Source organism: Stomoxys calcitrans, chromosome 4 (assembly GCF_963082655.1).
Source record: "Stomoxys calcitrans chromosome 4, idStoCalc2.1, whole genome shotgun sequence".
In the NCBI taxonomy this organism is placed as follows: Eukaryota; Metazoa; Arthropoda; class Insecta; order Diptera; family Muscidae; genus Stomoxys; species Stomoxys calcitrans.
Window position 1 is genome coordinate 60,845,408 of NC_081555.1, and position 17,694 is coordinate 60,863,101.

The 17,694-nt window shown below is 35.5% G+C and overlaps 1 protein-coding gene across 1 annotated transcript in view; it reads right to left on the reverse strand.

The window, feature by feature from the left end:
- LOC106095761 (very-long-chain 3-oxoacyl-CoA reductase) overlaps window positions 1–15,723 on the reverse strand; it is a 60,136-nt gene extending 44,413 nt beyond the window's left edge. The window contains exons 1-2 of the mRNA XM_013263087.2: window positions 15,247–15,723; window positions 15,061–15,107 (exon numbers count right to left, since the gene is read on the reverse strand). Coding sequence (XP_013118541.2) covers window positions 15,061–15,107; window positions 15,247–15,409 — 210 coding nt within the window. The 5' untranslated portion in view covers window positions 15,410–15,723. The remainder of the gene's footprint in view (window positions 1–15,060; window positions 15,108–15,246) is intronic.
- Window positions 15,724–17,694: the final 1,971 nt, after the last annotated feature.

Here is a 17,694-nt window from a genome sequence, read left to right on the forward strand (position 1 = left end):
AGAAGAGTTTACAGGATGATGGTCAGTAAAAAATTGCTGTTTGTGGCTATTTTGGGAAAGGGGTAGACCCCCAGAAAATTGGTCCCGAAAGTGGGTATCAATTCTTGCTTTACCCCCAATTCCTTTCATTAAAGCCCCACATTGACATGGTCGGTAAATGTGCTCGATTTAGGGATCCTGAAAATATATCAGCAACGTGCTCTATTCTCATATATTTGAACCCCATATTGCCATTGGCCTCAAAATTGGATACCAAATTTGTTTTCTAATCTCAAATACCATTTACTTAAACCCCTTATTGAAAAAGCCAGCAAATATGTCCGGTATGGGGTATGGGCCCTAAAAACTATGAATATGGAGCTCCACTGTCATGAAGACCCAAATTGTCTTGGTGAGCAAATACGTCCTACTTGGGGGTTCTTATGGTGGTGGGACATCCCCTAGACAGTTGGTCCCGAATGTTGAAATCACATTCATGATCTACTCCCAAATACCCTTCATTTGAGTCCCATATTTCCATAGTCGCCAAACATGTCCGATTTGGTGGGTGTTTTGGGGGATGGGGCGGCCACTCAGTAACTTGGGTTTGAAATTATATATCAGATTCGTGTTCTACTCTAAAATACCTCTTATTTGAGCCTCATATTGCAATAGTGATGGGGTGGCCCCATAGACACTTTTTCCGAACACTGATATCAGATTCGAGCGTTACTTCTAAAGACCTTTCATTTGAGCCTCATATTGCTATGGCCGTAAATTTGTCTTCTTTGGGGGACATTCTCGGGGATGGGCGGCCCCCCAAACACTTGGTCCCTCATCTGGATATCAGATTCGTATTATACACTCAAATACCTTTTATTTAAGTCCCATATTGTCATGGTCAGTAAATAAGTCCTGTTTGGGGGATGTTTTTTGGAAGGGTTGAACCCCCAGAAACTTTGTCCCAAATCTGGTTATCAGATTCGTATTTTCATTTGAGTCCCATATTTCTATGGTCGGCAAATATGTCCGATTTAGGGGTGTTTTGGGGGTTGGGGTGGTCCCCCAAACACTTGGTCCGACAATTGAATATCAGATACGTTTTCTAATCTGAAATACCTTTCATTTGAGTCCCATAATGTCGTGATTGGTGTATATATATATTTGGTAGGTTTTATGATGGGGCGCCCCTCTCCCTAGATACCCCATCCGAAATTTGGATACCACATTTTTGTTTGTGGATTACTATAAGAGAGCACAGAAATTTTCGCTTAAATCGCACAACCCATCTCTGAGATCTGGCGTTTCTGAAAACTGGGGTAAGGGGGAGGGTACGCTCCCTCTTTAAACATCTTGCGTCTAAACTGCGTCCCGTTGTCTGTCACTATAACTTCAGGAAAACCGAAAAAAAAACTAAATATTTCCTGTTGAAGAATATATACAATGGGTTTGGATAATAACTTTTTCAGTGGTTTCAAAAAACAAAACTTAGAAAAATGATCTAAAATGATCCAGATACCAAAAAATCCCCTTTTCGTACGGGGTAGTGGACCTATCAAGTCTACGTATAACCTTTGAAACGGTCGCTCTGTCTCCACCATGCAACCTAAACGCGGTCTTCAAATTGTAGTAGGTGTTTTGGATATGTTACATAATTCACAATCCTGAATGTAATCTCTAACATCCTTCACTAAACCTGGACAATAGAAAAAACGCCTGATCCGTTCCAGAGTCATCCTAATTCCGGTATGTCCTGACTGCGGTATATCATGAGCAGTATATACGACTTTCAGTCTTAATTCTTCGGAAACAAACAATTTCCACGATTTGGATTCATCAATCTCATATATCTTTCATATAAATTCTTATCTACTACTTTGAAATCGGGATGTTTCAGGCATTCGTACTCTTCACGTAACTGTCTATAGGAGGTACTATCGAAAGCCTCAGAATTAAGATCTATAGCCGGTAATGTTTAAATATTTAGTCCTCTACAAAATATCTTCATGTACTTTGGACAATATATCTGGTACGATATTGTACGATATGGCCATTGCGATGCTCAATACTAAAATTGAAACCCTGTAATTTCAAGGACCACCTCGCCAACTACAGTTGGCCACTTTAGACTTCCATGATTTGTGATAACTTTAAATATATGTTCCTCAATAAACGATCTATTCTTGGATACCGCCATCATCACTACTAAACACATTAGTTCCGTGATAGAGTAATTTATGGGATATGAAAGCTATGGGTTTCTCATTTCCTTCTTCATCAACTTGTGCCAATACAGCTTCGCACTGTAAAATGAAGGGCCTTTCTTAATCAGGATTGGTCAAAACAGATGCTGTAGTCCATTTTTCTTTTAAAAGTTCGAAGGCGTTGTGCGCTTCTTTGCTCCATACGAATGTCTTTTTCATGGCCAACAGTTCAGTTAACGGGAGCGTAATGGCAGAGTATCCATCAATAAATCTACGATATCATCCAGTCATTGGCAAAAACCGTCTGAGCTGCATGATAGATTTCGGTACTGGTAAGTCTTTAATCATTTTTATTTTATCCTCATCTACCTGCAAAGTTCCATTTCCAACCACGTATGCTAGATATTTAACATTGTTCAGGGCAATGTAACTTTTCCTTGCAATAATAGTGAATCCTGATTTGCGAAAGTGTTAGGCTACTTCTAACAAATGCATTAAATGGTCGTCAATATATTGTGGGATAACACCAGTAGGTCATCTAAGTACACAAATACATGGCTCTTCATATGTACGGCATAACAATGCCCATTAACCTATAAAAAGATTGCGGAGCGTTACATTATCCGAACGGCATTATTGTAAATTGGTAAAGGGGTTTGTTCGGTACCGTAAATGAAGTTTTCTGTTTGGAATCTTTACTAAGTTTGATTTGCCAAAAGGCGTCTTTCAAATCTATTTTAGATATGCAATGAACAGGTAGTAATCTAGCTAAAATCCCATCAATGTTAGGAATGGGATATGCATCCTTCTCCGTCACTGCATTTTATTCCATGCTGTCCAAACACATTCGAACCTTTCCTTGTTTTTGTAACCACAACCGTCGGCGAAGACCAAGGCGAGCTCTGTGTCTCTTCTATTAGTCTTAACGATAACATACGATCTAATTCTTCTAGGAGCTGTTTTTCGACCGCTTTCGATATTGGGTAATATCTTTGCATTATGGGTTTTGTACTCCTTGTATCTATATGATATTCAGTCAATTAAGCAATTCTTCCATTTCCGAGTTTAGAAAAGTAGCAATTATAAATTCAAGTCCCTCTTCTATTCTTTTGTTAATGTAATCATATCAGGATCACTGACGTCACTTTTTAATTCGTCGAAATACATACTCCAAAAACTATCCAGAAATTGTAACCGCATATTATGTCTTGACAAATTGATGGGACAACTAAAAAATCAAATTCTAAGGCTGAATTTTGGAAATTAACTAGAACTTTTACAGATCCCATTACGACTTGAATCTTTTCATCCTCTGTCCTAATTTTACCAACGCACTTTTTAACTCCTTCAGTCCCACTACAGAAGCAGCCAATGCACCTTCCATCACAATGCACCTTTTCAACCAATCCACACCCGTAGCAAAATATGCGCCGCAGTTCAATACATTCCATAAAAGAGTGTCCTACTTTTTATAGCACACACTTCATCTTGATTTTCTGCAACTATTGGTCCTCTCCGTCATTAGTGATTTCTGATACTCTAACATCTCTCATGAATTTTTCATACTTAGGTACCTCCCTGCGTATCGATAGTCTCAATCTATCCGTTATTGCAGACAAAAGCTCTAGATATTCATCTATACCCTCTTTGTTTTCTTTTCCGTATGGCGTTGTTAAATAATAGCAATCCAGTACCATGCGAGAGCTTGACCCTCGAATAAACAATGTGTATGTTAGCCAAGTACTTAGAAATCTCCTCCTAAACTGTTAACTGTAAGGATATTTACACGGCATATGAATTCCTGAACCGTCAGATTATTTGAACGTCCAGTAAATGTTCGACTTTCAGACAGTTTATGCCGTAGATGTGATAAAAATTTCACAGCCTCTAAAAGCTGCCGCTATCAGATATTGAACCTATAAGCGCACGTAGTCACTAAAACATGTAAATTGTCAACGAAAATCTCAAATTTACTCACCTTGGAACTAAATCTCTGAATCTCGCTTAAAATAATAATTAAACGAATTGGTTGTAATTGGTTGAAGCTTTTTCCCCCTTTCTTTCGTTTAATTAAGTTAAAAAAAAATTATAAATGCCTGTAAGGTCTCTCAACTGAATAGAATAAAATTTTCCAATTGAATGGTATGTGGTAACCTTTTCAAATTGCCGGAAGAACGATTTTGGGAAAACTTTCCCCAAAAAAATAGTAGTACCAGCCTTAAAGTATTAGTACAGACTTATGTAGAAGCACACTACAAGTCGATTACTGGCTTAGGTGTAAGTCCATAGTGGCATGGTCCGGATTAATATACGCACCCTCTTTCCAACCTATCGATTATCATGATATGTTTCTAGCTAATTAGTATGACCACCTGCAAAAATACATATATTGTGAACGGCTAAATAAAATTTAACGATTGGCAACAACTTTGGATTTTAGGTTCGGTCTCCCCTTCCAAATTTCATTATTTAGGAGCGTTCTTGGTCCATATGCTATAATCAGATTGATACTCTCATTCAGGGCCTTTCATTTGAAGCCTTTATTATCCCGATTGATCAATATCTATTCTTGATCCTATTGGAGCTTCTTTTTGGAACGGGCTCGCCAAATTTGGCGTTTACAAACCTACCTAATTTAACTTTTTGACAATCAGGCATATGGTCACGTACGTGGTTGTAAATCGTCTTTAGTGAGGCTGAAAAATTAGTTATTCTTGACAGCGCTAGCGTTTTAACTAGATATTATTATGTTAAAGATGTTTTCCTTGATCGAAGGATTTTTTGAAAAATTCAAATTTCAAACTTCAAATTTTTACTTTTAAAATATAAAAAATCGTAAATATTATGTAAAAATCAAGAACCAAAGGATGTGTTTCCTCAACGTCCATTTGTGAATTAAGTTCGCTATATATTGTATATCTCTAAATATAAAGTATTTGTGCAAAACTTGAAAAGCATAGTCTAAGTTGATTGATTTGAGTTATTTATACCTTCCACCATAGAATGGGAGTACACTTATTTCGTCATTCCGTTTGTAACACATCGAAATATTGAGTTGAGACCTAACAAATATATATGTTCTTGATCGTCTTGGCATTCAGGGTCGATTTAGCCATGTTCGTCCATCTGTCTGTCGAAAGCACGCAAACTTCCTTTCCTATTAGTGTAGGTCGGTTGGGATTGTAGATGGTCATAACGGTCCATGTTTTGATTAAGCTCCCACATAAACCGATATCTAATCACTTGAAATTTAGCACAAATTCTTCCTACTAGTGTAGGTCAGTTGGGATTGTAAATGGACATAACGGTCCATGTTTTGATATAGCTCCCATATGAACCGATCTCCCGATTATACTTCTTGAGCCTCTAGAGAGCCCAATTCTTATCCGTTTTGGCGTAAATTTTTCCACAATAACTTTCTGTATGACTTCCAACAGTATAAGTATGGTTTGAATCGGTTCAAAACTTATATATATATATATATATATATATATATATATATATATATATATATATATATATATATATATATAAGTTTTGAACCGATTCAAACCATACTTATACTGTTGGAAGTCATACAGAAAGTTATTGTGGAAAAATTTACGCCAAAACGGATAAGAATTGGGCTCTCTAGAGGCTCAAGAAGTATAATCGGGAGATCGGTTCATATGGGAGCTATATCAAAACATGGACCGTTATGTCCATTTACAATCCCAACTGACCTACACTAGTAGGAAGAATTTGTGCTAAATTTCAAGTGATTAGATGGTTTGAATCGGTTCAAAACTTATATATATATATATATATATATATATATATATATATATATATATATATATATATATATATATATATATATATATATATATATATATATATATATATATATATATATATATATATATATATATATATATATATATATATATATATATATATATATATATATATATATATATATATATATATATATATATATATATATATATATATATAAGTTTTGAACCGATTCAAACCATACTTATATATATATATATATATATATATATATATATTTATTTATATATATATATTTGCATATATATATATATATATATATATATACATATATATATATATATACATACATATGTAAATATATATATATATATATATATATATATATATATACTTATACTTCCAACAGTATAAGTATGGTTTCAATCGGTCAGGACTATATAAGCAGAGTCGGATGTACATTTACAAACACAAGATGATTTGCGTTCGCGGCAGAAACAATACGACAAATAATTAGACGGAATTTTGCATAAAGTTCGAAAGTCAACAATTTCAATGCTAAATAAGCACCAGTTGGTAAAAGAGCGAAGGTAATTCGTAGGATCGGGAATGCGTACTATGAACTTCAGGATAAAGATGGCGGTAATAAGGATTTATACCATACCAAAGACATTTGGATGCAAAAACAATATTTTTCTTTTGGGAGTGATTGGAATAATTTTGTATGGCCATTCGGAAGATTAAAATGGTTTAATTTTTTAACTATAGTTTGAACCAAGGCGTATCTTTTTTGGGAACTTGATAAGTCAACATTTGTGTACAGGGCGAAAAAAATCGATTCGCCGTGGCATTTACAATTTACGTCAAATTTGTTTCAATCAATCAGAGCAAGAAGGAAGAAGTTTATTAATATTTGAGTGTTGAGCAAGAAAAAACAATGTTAAAAATTCCCATTAATTTCAGAAATTTCACCCACAAAACTACCAAGATGGCAGGTATAAAAATTGCTACCAAGTGAAGACCAGGGTAGTACTGGCTCAATTCCAATTAGGATGACATTGTTTCCAAATTCATAGGCGTGTTTCTCGATTGTAACCAGGGACTACACATCGCATGAGTCAACTGTATAACTCTCTGGTGGACATGAGGATTCCTCCTGTATTGAGTTCATACTATTTTGACGAGCAGGATAATAAGCCTACCACTAGCAAAGGGCTCAAATAGGAATATTGTGATTGGAGCTCAATCACCACAAGAACGGGTTTTGTACCCCGTTTTGAGGCTCTTGGATATTTGTGGGATTTTCAGATCATTTGAAAAGGAAGGGATTAAATGTTGTTTGTTACGAAGATATCGTTTTAATCTTTGTGTGCGGCCGTTCGGAGTGTATATAGTATGCCGCCAAGATTGGCCAATGGGCTTGGCGTAAGCTGCCGAAACTTACAGTTGGTGCTATTCACTAATATGAGGTAACTTGGTGTGTTCAGGGGACCACTTCTACATGAGGTGGAGCTGCCGCTCTCACTACCGATAGGGGTCCTTACAAGCCGTTGCAATGTCAGAACTTGGACTTCACGCTGGACGCATGAGGAGACTACCGTAGCGCAGAGGTTAGCATGTCCGCCTGTGACACTGAACGCTTGGGTTAGAATCTTGGCGAGATCATCAGAAAAAATTTTCAGCAGTGGTTTTCCCCTCCTAATGTTGGCAACATTTGTGAGGTACTAATGCCATGTACGGCTATAAAAAGGAGGCGCCTTATCATTGAGCTTAAACTTGACTACACTCATTGATATGTGAGAAGTTTGCCCCTGTTCCTAAGTGGAATGTTCATGGGCAAAATTTGCATTTTGCTGGACGCATGACGGAGGAGGAGTTATAGACGGTTGAGCACCTGGCACTGCGCTGAAATTGCGGGAGTAGCCGCAGGACAGCGGCTAAATGAACATCTTTTTTGCTGTCTAAATTATTTCCAGACACATAGTCCTTTCGCCATTCTTGACTACAATAGGGGCTTGAAACGGCAGAAAGGAGGGAACTTCTCCAGCCCGTCTGGCTTCCATTGATAACTTGCATGTTGGCTTCTTATCTTCTTCATTCTAATGTCTGGCATTGCACTGCCGTAAATTTTGTCTGTGTTCTTCAGCGCTTTTGAAATCTTTTTTTTTTGGGCGACACAATGAACCTAGGGAAGCTGATAGCGATTAAGGTTGTTAGACTCGTAGCATTACATAACCTAAGAACCGTAACAGCAGCAAACACAAAAATCAATTTAGAGAATTTTTATTTTGAAGTTTATATTTTAATAGTGCGAATTCAAAAATTAATTGACATATCAAGTTCCATCAGCTGTGCTGATGCGACCCCTTACTAATTACGCCTTGGTTTAAACATATAATTACAAATTATTTAGTTTCCATATACACAAAATTGAATGTTTCATTCAATTTGAATATTTTATTCTATTCAGTTGCGAGACCTTACAGACATTTATAATTTTTTTTTTTACCTAATTAAATGGCGAATGAAAAAAAAACAAATCTTCAACTAATTCCAACCAATTCATTTAATTATTATTTTAAGCGAGATTCACAGTTTTAATTTGAAGGTGAGTAAATTTCAGATTTTGCTTGACAATATGCATGTTTTAGTGACTTCGTGTGGTTATAGGTCCAATATCTGATAGAGGCGGCTTTTAGAGGTTGCGGGATTTTTATCCCACAGTCACTCAATTTTGAATCTACGGCATAAGCTGTTTATCTGAAGGCCGATAAGTTAAAAAAAAAAAAACAAAAATTAAAATGTGCATGGAAATTCCAATACTCCACAAGAAAAATCCTCACTTTGGGATAAGCATCATTTTGCATAATTTAATTTTATTTAATTTAAAACAGCATAATATTACTTCATACTACAAGAATGATCGACAAGCGCTTGTCGACGGAGTTTGAATGTAAGTTTTTAACATAAGTAATTAACAGAATTAATTTAATATTTTTTTTTATTTATAAGTACTTTTTACATTAATTTTATTTTTTTTCCTTTCGCGATTAATACATACATTTTTTTTAATTACAAATTATTCGCTCAGATCTAAACGTATATGTGTAATTTTTGTTAAAATTAATGTTATCGCGTACCATGTCTATTTAAAATTTTTGAGAACACATTTTCTCGAAATTGAGGATAAAGGCGTATAGAAGTGCTGAAGGAATTAAAGGCAGTCTGCATGGTTGGGTGGGTATTCCGATTACTGAGGAAATCCACAACACGATCTGGGATCTTGCCTTCCTGAGCCACTAGATAACGCAATTCTTATCCGATTTGGCTGAAATTTTGCATGAGGTGTTTTTTTATGATTTCCAAAAACTGTGATAATTATGGTTCAAATCGGTCCATAACCTGATATAGCTGTCATATAAATTGATCTGGGGTCTTGACTTCTTGAGCCTCTAGACGGCGCAATTCTTATCCGATTTGGCTGAAATTTTGCATGACGTGTTTCGTTATGACTTCCAACAACTGTGCCAAGTATGATTTAAATCGTCCATAATCAGATATAGCTGTCATGTAAACCGATCTTGTATCTGGACTTCTTCACCCGATAGAGGGCGCAATTCCTATCCGATTAGGCTGAAATTTTGCATGAGGTGTTTTATATATATATATATTGCTGCCATATAAACCGATCTGGGATCTTGACTTCTTGAGTCTTATGAGGGCCTTATTATTATCCGATTCGGCTGAAATTTTGTACAACGGCTTCTTCCATGACCTCCAACATACGTGTCAAATATGGTCTGAATCGGTCTTTAGCCTGATACAGCTCCCCTATAAACCGATCTCCCTATTTTACTTCTTGAGCCTCTAAAAGGCCCAATTCTTATTCGGCTTGGCTGAAACTTTACACATTACTTCTACTGTGGTCTCCAAAATTCAATTAGCAAAGCAATTCTTTTCCTTTATCCTTTGTTTATCTAAAAAGATGTACCGGGAAAGAATTCGACAAATGCGATTCATGGTGAAGGGTATATACGATTCGGCCCGGCCGAACTTAGCGCGCTTTTACTTGTTTCATATTGAAAGTATGTATTTACTCTTTTTCGAAAGTATGTATTATTGACCACCGAAGAACTCTTATATCGGAAGTTGACTGACATGAATTACTTCCATCTCATGATTTGGATGGGTCGATTGTTGTACTTTATGATATTGCTTACAGTGTTGTATTCAGAAATATGTTCCACTTTGGAATAAAAACAAACAGCGCAATATGAAAAAGAGAAAAAATAAACTTTGTACAGAGTATAAGAAAACTGGTGTTGTAATGGACTTAACCATATTCTTTGTTGCACATTCTGAATTAAACATCTGCGATAACACATCATACAACACATATTTACCAGAAACAAAAAGCCAACTAAGTCTTTTTATAAGTTTATAAATTCCAAACGTCGATGGAACACCTTTCCAAAGCTTTTAAAATTTGGATCCATTGAAGTGGATATTCGCTGAAAACATGACAAATTTATTGAACCCTCCTACAACTTATACGGAAACGACACGATATCTGTTCCGCTAATACAATATTAAAAAAAATTGTTGCTACTATCCAGAGCAGAGATGGTCCGTAAGACGATTTTTTAGGTTTCCGACTGTCAAAAAGTTGTAAAAGTCGAAAACGTCGTATACTTGTATAAAACGTAGAAAAAGTCGCAAACGTCGTAAACCTTAATAACTCAGTGTAAAAGTTTGATTTTTAACAAATATTATTGTCGGTTATTTGTTGTATATAGAAGAGTTTATATGTAAAAAAATTTCGCAATAAAAGAAATATTAAGTTTTTTTTTAATTTTTGCATTTACATTTTTCACACAATAAATTGGAAATATACGCAAATTTCAAGTCAATTTATAAAGTAACGTTTAAGGATTTTTTTGTGAAGCACAAAATCAATAAATTATTAGTTTTCATCAATTATATTTAGAAATTGCAATTATTTTGTATCCTTTTGCAAAATTATTTGCTTCTCCCGTTTTAATTTGCTTTTTGAAAGCTGTTGTAAACGACATATGTTAAAAATGCATGACATCTGAGGAAGTGTCAAGTGAAACGGTACATGGAGTGTTAATACTTATGCCAAAATTTTTAGTTAATCAGATCAAAAATTCGACAAATTTTCGTTCGAATTTTTTTTTCTGTCAGAAACCTAGTTTTTTGGCTAGGTTTACGACGTTTTCGACGTATGTAATATACGTCGGAAATGTATGTCATATACGTCACTGTTTCTGACAGGCCATCTCTGATCCAGAGGTATCCCTATTCTAGAGCACTGCACATAGATTAATTATGTGTAGATAAAGAATATGAACTACGCACATAGACTGGTTGGTGGCGGTAAAGAGAATTGGAATAACAGAGAAATTGTTGTGCTCTCAAAATTTTTCAGCAAATGTCACGCTTATAGGTGTCGGTAAATATTTTATTTTTCTTCAAAGCAAACAGCACTGCGAGAAAAAGAAACAAAATAAAGAAAGGTACACATATTGGAAGCTAAGACTGCCGAAACCTTATATTAGAAAAAATCAAACTTACAGCAGAAGGAAAAAAAATAAAAGAAAGAAGATACACATATTGGAAGCTAAGACTACATACGTGCATTACGCCATAATTTCCGTCTGGTGAAAGTAAATAATGCATATTTAGAAAATGCAAACGAGGAAATCTGCATGGCATTGAGAGTAGAATTCCGCTTGCGGCATGTTCCTAGATAATTCTCATTAACCTATATCCACATTCGCCCCCAGATACCGTGAAATCAATCACCCTCATTGCGGCTGTCGAAGTTGAAAATCGAAAGCAGTTGTAGCCGAAGGCGAATTTCATATTTCGTGGTATTCTGTAAAGTATTGACAGAATTTGACCACCATTTATTTTTTGTAAAATACTAGATTAGGTTGAAAAGAGGGTGCGGATGTTAATCCGCCCCATGCCACTATAAACATACACCTAAGCCAGAAATCGGCTTGTTGTGAGCTCTAAATACTAAAAAAGTAACCTCGAAAAAGAGAATCTAAGTAAGGAATTCCATGCTACTTACAAAATCTTTAATTGTTTTCCAAGTTACGACCCTAAGTTGGTTCATTTCTGGTATTGTGTCCCCACCGAAGTGCTGGTATCTGTTGGACGCGAAAGCCGGGCAATGACAAAGGAAATGCTACAACGTCTCATCATCTTCCCCACATGCCCTACACCGCACACATGCTATCACTTCCTTTGTATAATACAAAGAAATTCGGCTTTTTTGTTAATTTCCAAGAAATGAAGTCAGCGGCACCATCGTAATTTAAAATATATTATACGCTATTGCAGGGCTTCCCAACCCAATTTGCTTTGGTTTAAAACCATAAATGGGCAGTTAGGTCTACATGGCAGAAACAACTAAATATGGTCAGATCTGGACTATATTTAGCTCGGATTACGGAAGTCTTAATATAGCTTGCTGTTCCAAATTTCAGCGACATCGGGTAATAAATGCTCTTGTTATGGGCTTAAGACTCAAAATCGGCAGATCGGTCTATATGGCTACTATATAGAAATATGTTCCTATCTTCACCATATTTGTTTCAGATATCGATAGGCCTAATAAAACTCACTGTCGCAAATTTCAGTGAAATTGGATAATAAGTGAGCTTGTTATGGGCTTAAGACCCTAAATCGCTTTATCGGTCCATATGTCCTCTATATCTAAATATGGCCCGGTATACACCATATTCAGGTTGTATGGCGGAGCACTTTGTGCAACTCACTGTGCCAAATTTCATCGAACTCGGACAATAAATGCAGCTGTTATGAGCTTAAGAGCGTAATCGCAGATCGGTCAATATGGCAGCTATATCCAAACATAGTCCGATTTGGCTATTTCAAGAACTTAATTTGTGTAAAGAAGAACTACGGGTCTGTGCAAAATGTCAAACATTGGTAAATAGTCTTAGAATTTTACTACGATCCGAAATATATATTACTTTGTAGGGTCGGAAATTGATATTTCAATGAGTTGAAAATAGAATGACTAAATGAATATGCCCCTTATTCTATGATGGTGGGTATGAAAAACAAGTAAAAACGTGACGTGCCGAATCTTGGGTACCCACAACTATGGATTCCGCTAAAAATTAATAACTGAATTTGTATTTGAATTATTTCGTAGCCATACAATCGGTACTTGGAGTGAGCCTACATCCAAATCGGAACCGATATGGCCCATTTGCTATCCCCAACGACCTACATCAGTAAGAGATATTTCCGCAAGTAAGAAATATTTTTGCGCGTAAAGCAGCTAGCTTTACGCGTTCGACCGCTTTCGTGATTTCGACAGAAGTATGGATTCGACTAGACCGACTCAGAATTTCGAGACGACCCAAAATATATATATATACTTTATGGAGTCGCAAATATATATTTCGAGGTGTTACAAACGGAATGACTAGATTAGTATAGGCTCGTCCTATAGTGGTGGATTTTAGAGATGGCAAATTCGAATAATGATGAGTAAAAGGTACAAAGCACCACACTGTTGTTAAAAAGGTTGTAAACGCCTAACAATGGTAGACATACAACAAATTATTGAATTGCACTTAACTTCTACTCATTTCATACTTGGATTGGTACGTTCTTTTTAATAATTGGTTCACGTTTTGTTGAGCCTAAAGGCTGGTACTATTTTCGCTTTTCCCGAAATTTTTTCATTGATTACTTTTTTTAGGTAATACATTGTGAAGCAAAATACTTCAAAACTTTTTATTCAGTAGGAAATCCCTACTGAATGAATGCGCTTTCTTTTTTCGATCTTAAAATCTAATTGAGATTCCATTGTAGGATATTGTCCGGCTTTAGACCATTGTTTAATTCTTTCTTTCCAAAGAATAGCAAAGCAAAAAACATTTTAAGAAAAAGTGAGAGCTAGGTATATTCGATTTTCGCTTTTTTTGTTTTGTTGGTACACATGTCTTTTATATGTGTTGATAATGTCAGCCATTTTGGATTGTCAGTTTTGACAGATAAAAAGGTTAGTCGTGTTTTGGTGCGCTCTCCGATTTTTTAACCATTCGAAAAATGGATCAAAGAAACTGTATTAGGTTTCGGGACACCCAAAAGCGTGTTTTAAAAGTGGTTCGGAGGATTGAATGAAATATCAGTACAAAATTCCACTAAAATTTATTTTTTGTCCAATTCTCTGTTGAAATATGGCAGTAAGATCAAAAAATTGCTCTGCCTGATGATGATAGAAACTATATAGCCAATAGCCTATAAGTATTGGGTTGCCCAAAAAGTAATTGCGGATTTTTCATATAGTCGGCGTTGACAAAGTTTTATTAAAAATGCATTTACTTTCTTTTAAAAAATCCGCAATTACTTTTTGGACAACCCAATAGTTAGCTTAGCTGGTCTTACAACAGTAGTTCTGCTGTTAAGCATAATTTTTCCAATTTCCAACCATCCGGCTGCCTGCTGGAAAGTCTAATGTTTGCTGCTGAATTAATGGTGAGGGGCGCAATATAGAATGTAACTAAATAAAATAATACAAAATAGAAGAGTATACTAGTATATGCGAAATTCCATTTTATGTAATATTATTTAGATTTATTTACTATTGTAGCAAAAATTTTATGCCTGTTCCGCAGTTATACCTGCTCAATATTTCAGCAGATTTTATAGTTGAAACAACAGATTTTGCTAGTTGAATTAGCGGACCTTAATGTTTGCCTTCTTTCCCATTTTCAGCATACAAAAACTGTTGTTGTTTATCAATCTTTTTTGCTCTTTTGAATAATTTCGTTGAGTGTGGCACTCTGAGTTTTTTATTTTTTTTTTCGAAAAAACATGCCGATATTGTATTATATAAGTCAATCGATGTTTTGTTATTTTCTGGTAAGTACTTTTTGTAAGTTGTTTTTCTAATCAGTCTTCACGTATTTATTCAACGGACACTATGCCATTTTTATTGAATTAATTCGATAAAGATAGTTAAAAAGTTCTATCTTTTTTTTGCATGAAAATGAACCCGAAGAATAAAGTTTTACATAGCGTTCCAACTCACCTCTTTTGCATAGGCTTTACCAATTCCATCTGTGGCACCAGTGACAACTAAGAGGAGTAGAGGGAAAGAGATACACTTTAGTCACCTTTTGTATAAAAAAAACCTTATCGTTTTGGCTTATAAAGATAAGGTGGTGCATTTTCACTACGCCGATGTTTCATTGGCTTTACATTCACTGAAACCTACCGGCCCACGATCCCATGCGACAAACGTCGACCTTAGGTCCAAATAATTTTGGACCAATTATGTTTATGTACAGCCAAGGCAGAAACTTTGTAATAATTTGATAGCCCACAATGGAAACAGCAGCAGTGCCAATTACACGCATACACTTCGAATCGAATTCCATGGCCGTGTTGGTTTTTGGTAACTTTTCTTTGGAACAATCACCCAAAAAGCATAATCCTTGATACTGTTTTTATTTAATTGTAATACTTTATTCCGTCTGGGGAATTGGGTACAATTAGTTGGGGTGACTTCTATGAAATGCTGTGACAAAGTTTTATTTTCCGCTGATTCCAATGCAAGCATTGAATGACGAGTGATTCGGTTCTGTCCCTGCCGTGTTCTACAAAGGCGGCGGAATGTGTGTATATGTGTGAATGTTTTTAGTCGAATGTCTCCCTTTCAATTGATTCGTGTATAAATAATTTTTTTTGTTTTGTTAAATTTCTCTTGCTGTGCCAACGCCACTGAGTGGTTTCTATTAAACATTCAGAACTCATACGCCAAAATTTCATATGGTGGGCATGCACACATGGATGTTCTTAGATAACGAGGCAAATCAGAGTTTATTTGTACGCCGGACTCTCTCACATGAATTTATGTGCTCTGCTCACATGCAAAGCCCTCGTGCGTGTACACGCTCACAGAGTTATATGAGCGGCATAATTTTAGTTGTGAGTTCATATTCTGAACTTCTTTGTTGAAAGTTTTCCTTGCATTATCGACGATTTTCTTCTCACACTTAAAGGGCGTGAGCGCTATTCGCCTTTGCATTGTATTTGTGAGTCTGATTGTGCTATACCACCACAATGGTATTCCCGCAAAATTAACCCCCTATTTTTTGGGGTGGCTTATTTCTCTTGAATTTTTTATAGAGGTTTGTGTATGGTGGTGGCCAGAGTTGCATATCATTAGGAGTTACTCTGTTGTAAATTTAACGCAAGCGATTGTAGCATATTTATTGACTGCACACTGTCCCGCCGAATAGATTAGGAAATTAGGTAGGTCAGAAAAAACTACAGGGCGATCAATGTATTTTTTTTTCTTCAAAAAAGTAGGCGCCTCATGAATGAATCACATGAAAAAATACAGAGGAAGTTAAAAATACGCCTACTCCTAACATATATTAATTTAAAATTAATTGAAACCCAATAAGTTACATTGAATAATAAGCCTTTATGAGTGTCTCAGCTGCATCGATGCCAAAAATTTACCATCAAAATTATAAAAAGAGTAAAAAGGTGATTACTTAAATGAAAAATGTGTGCAATAATTGTTTTTCATACACGCAAAAAATTAAACGTTTGCAAAATTTTTACGCGAACAAAATACTTTTATCACGAAGTTTAGCTTTTATTGTAATTACACGGTTACAATAAAAGCAAAACTCTCTTACGCTTCAACATATCAAAGGTTTGCCATAAACAAAGTACTATTGAATGTAACTAACTTTGTTTATTGTAAACCCTCTATGGTAAAAGGACTTTCCTTTTGTTGCAAAACCAAATACTCTTTAATTGCAAAAATGCTTCGAAAGCCGCAAACGATTATTCGTTTACGGGATCAATAATTATTCTCTTGTGTCCCTCCTATAAAGACGATGTGTGTCTGTCCGTCCGTCTGTTGTAATCACTCTACAGCCTTCAAAAATTGAGATATTGAGCTGAAATTTGGCACAGATACGTCTTTTTGATGCACCCTGGTTAAGTTCTTGAACGGGCCAAATCTGACCATATTTGGATATAGCTTCTATATAGACGGATCTGCCGGTAAAGGGTCTAATGCTTACAAATCCTTTATATTTTATCCAATTTTGCTGAAATTTGAAATAGTGAGTAATTAAAGGCTTCCCGACATCTGACCCAAATATGGTTCAGATCGGACTAATTTATATATAGCTGCCATTTATACCGATCTGCCGATAAAGGGTATAAAGCCCATACAAGCTTTATTTATTACCCGATTTCGCTGAAATTTGAAACAGTGAGTAATTTTAAGCCTGCCTGCATCTGATAGGACTCATATAGGACTATATTTAGATATAGCTGCCATACAGACCGATCTCCCATAAAACTGACATCAGTCAGTCATCTCCAGTTGCAACGGTTAGAAATAATCTAATAAAATTGAGAGAATTTCAACTAGTAGAAACAAACCCGGGTGATTCAAACCTCATTGTGAATGAGGAAAAAGACAACAAAAAAATTTTTGTTTTATTTATAGCATAACGAATATAGTAGATCACAATACAAAACCATAATGGGTTGAGCAAAAATGAAAGGATTTTAATATAACTGTGGCATATACTCTGAAGGAGTTTGGATTACCAACGGAGATCTGCTTATAATTCGTAAAAATTTGTGTTTGAATTACAACATTAAATTGAACTTGGTATCCTTTTCTATATGC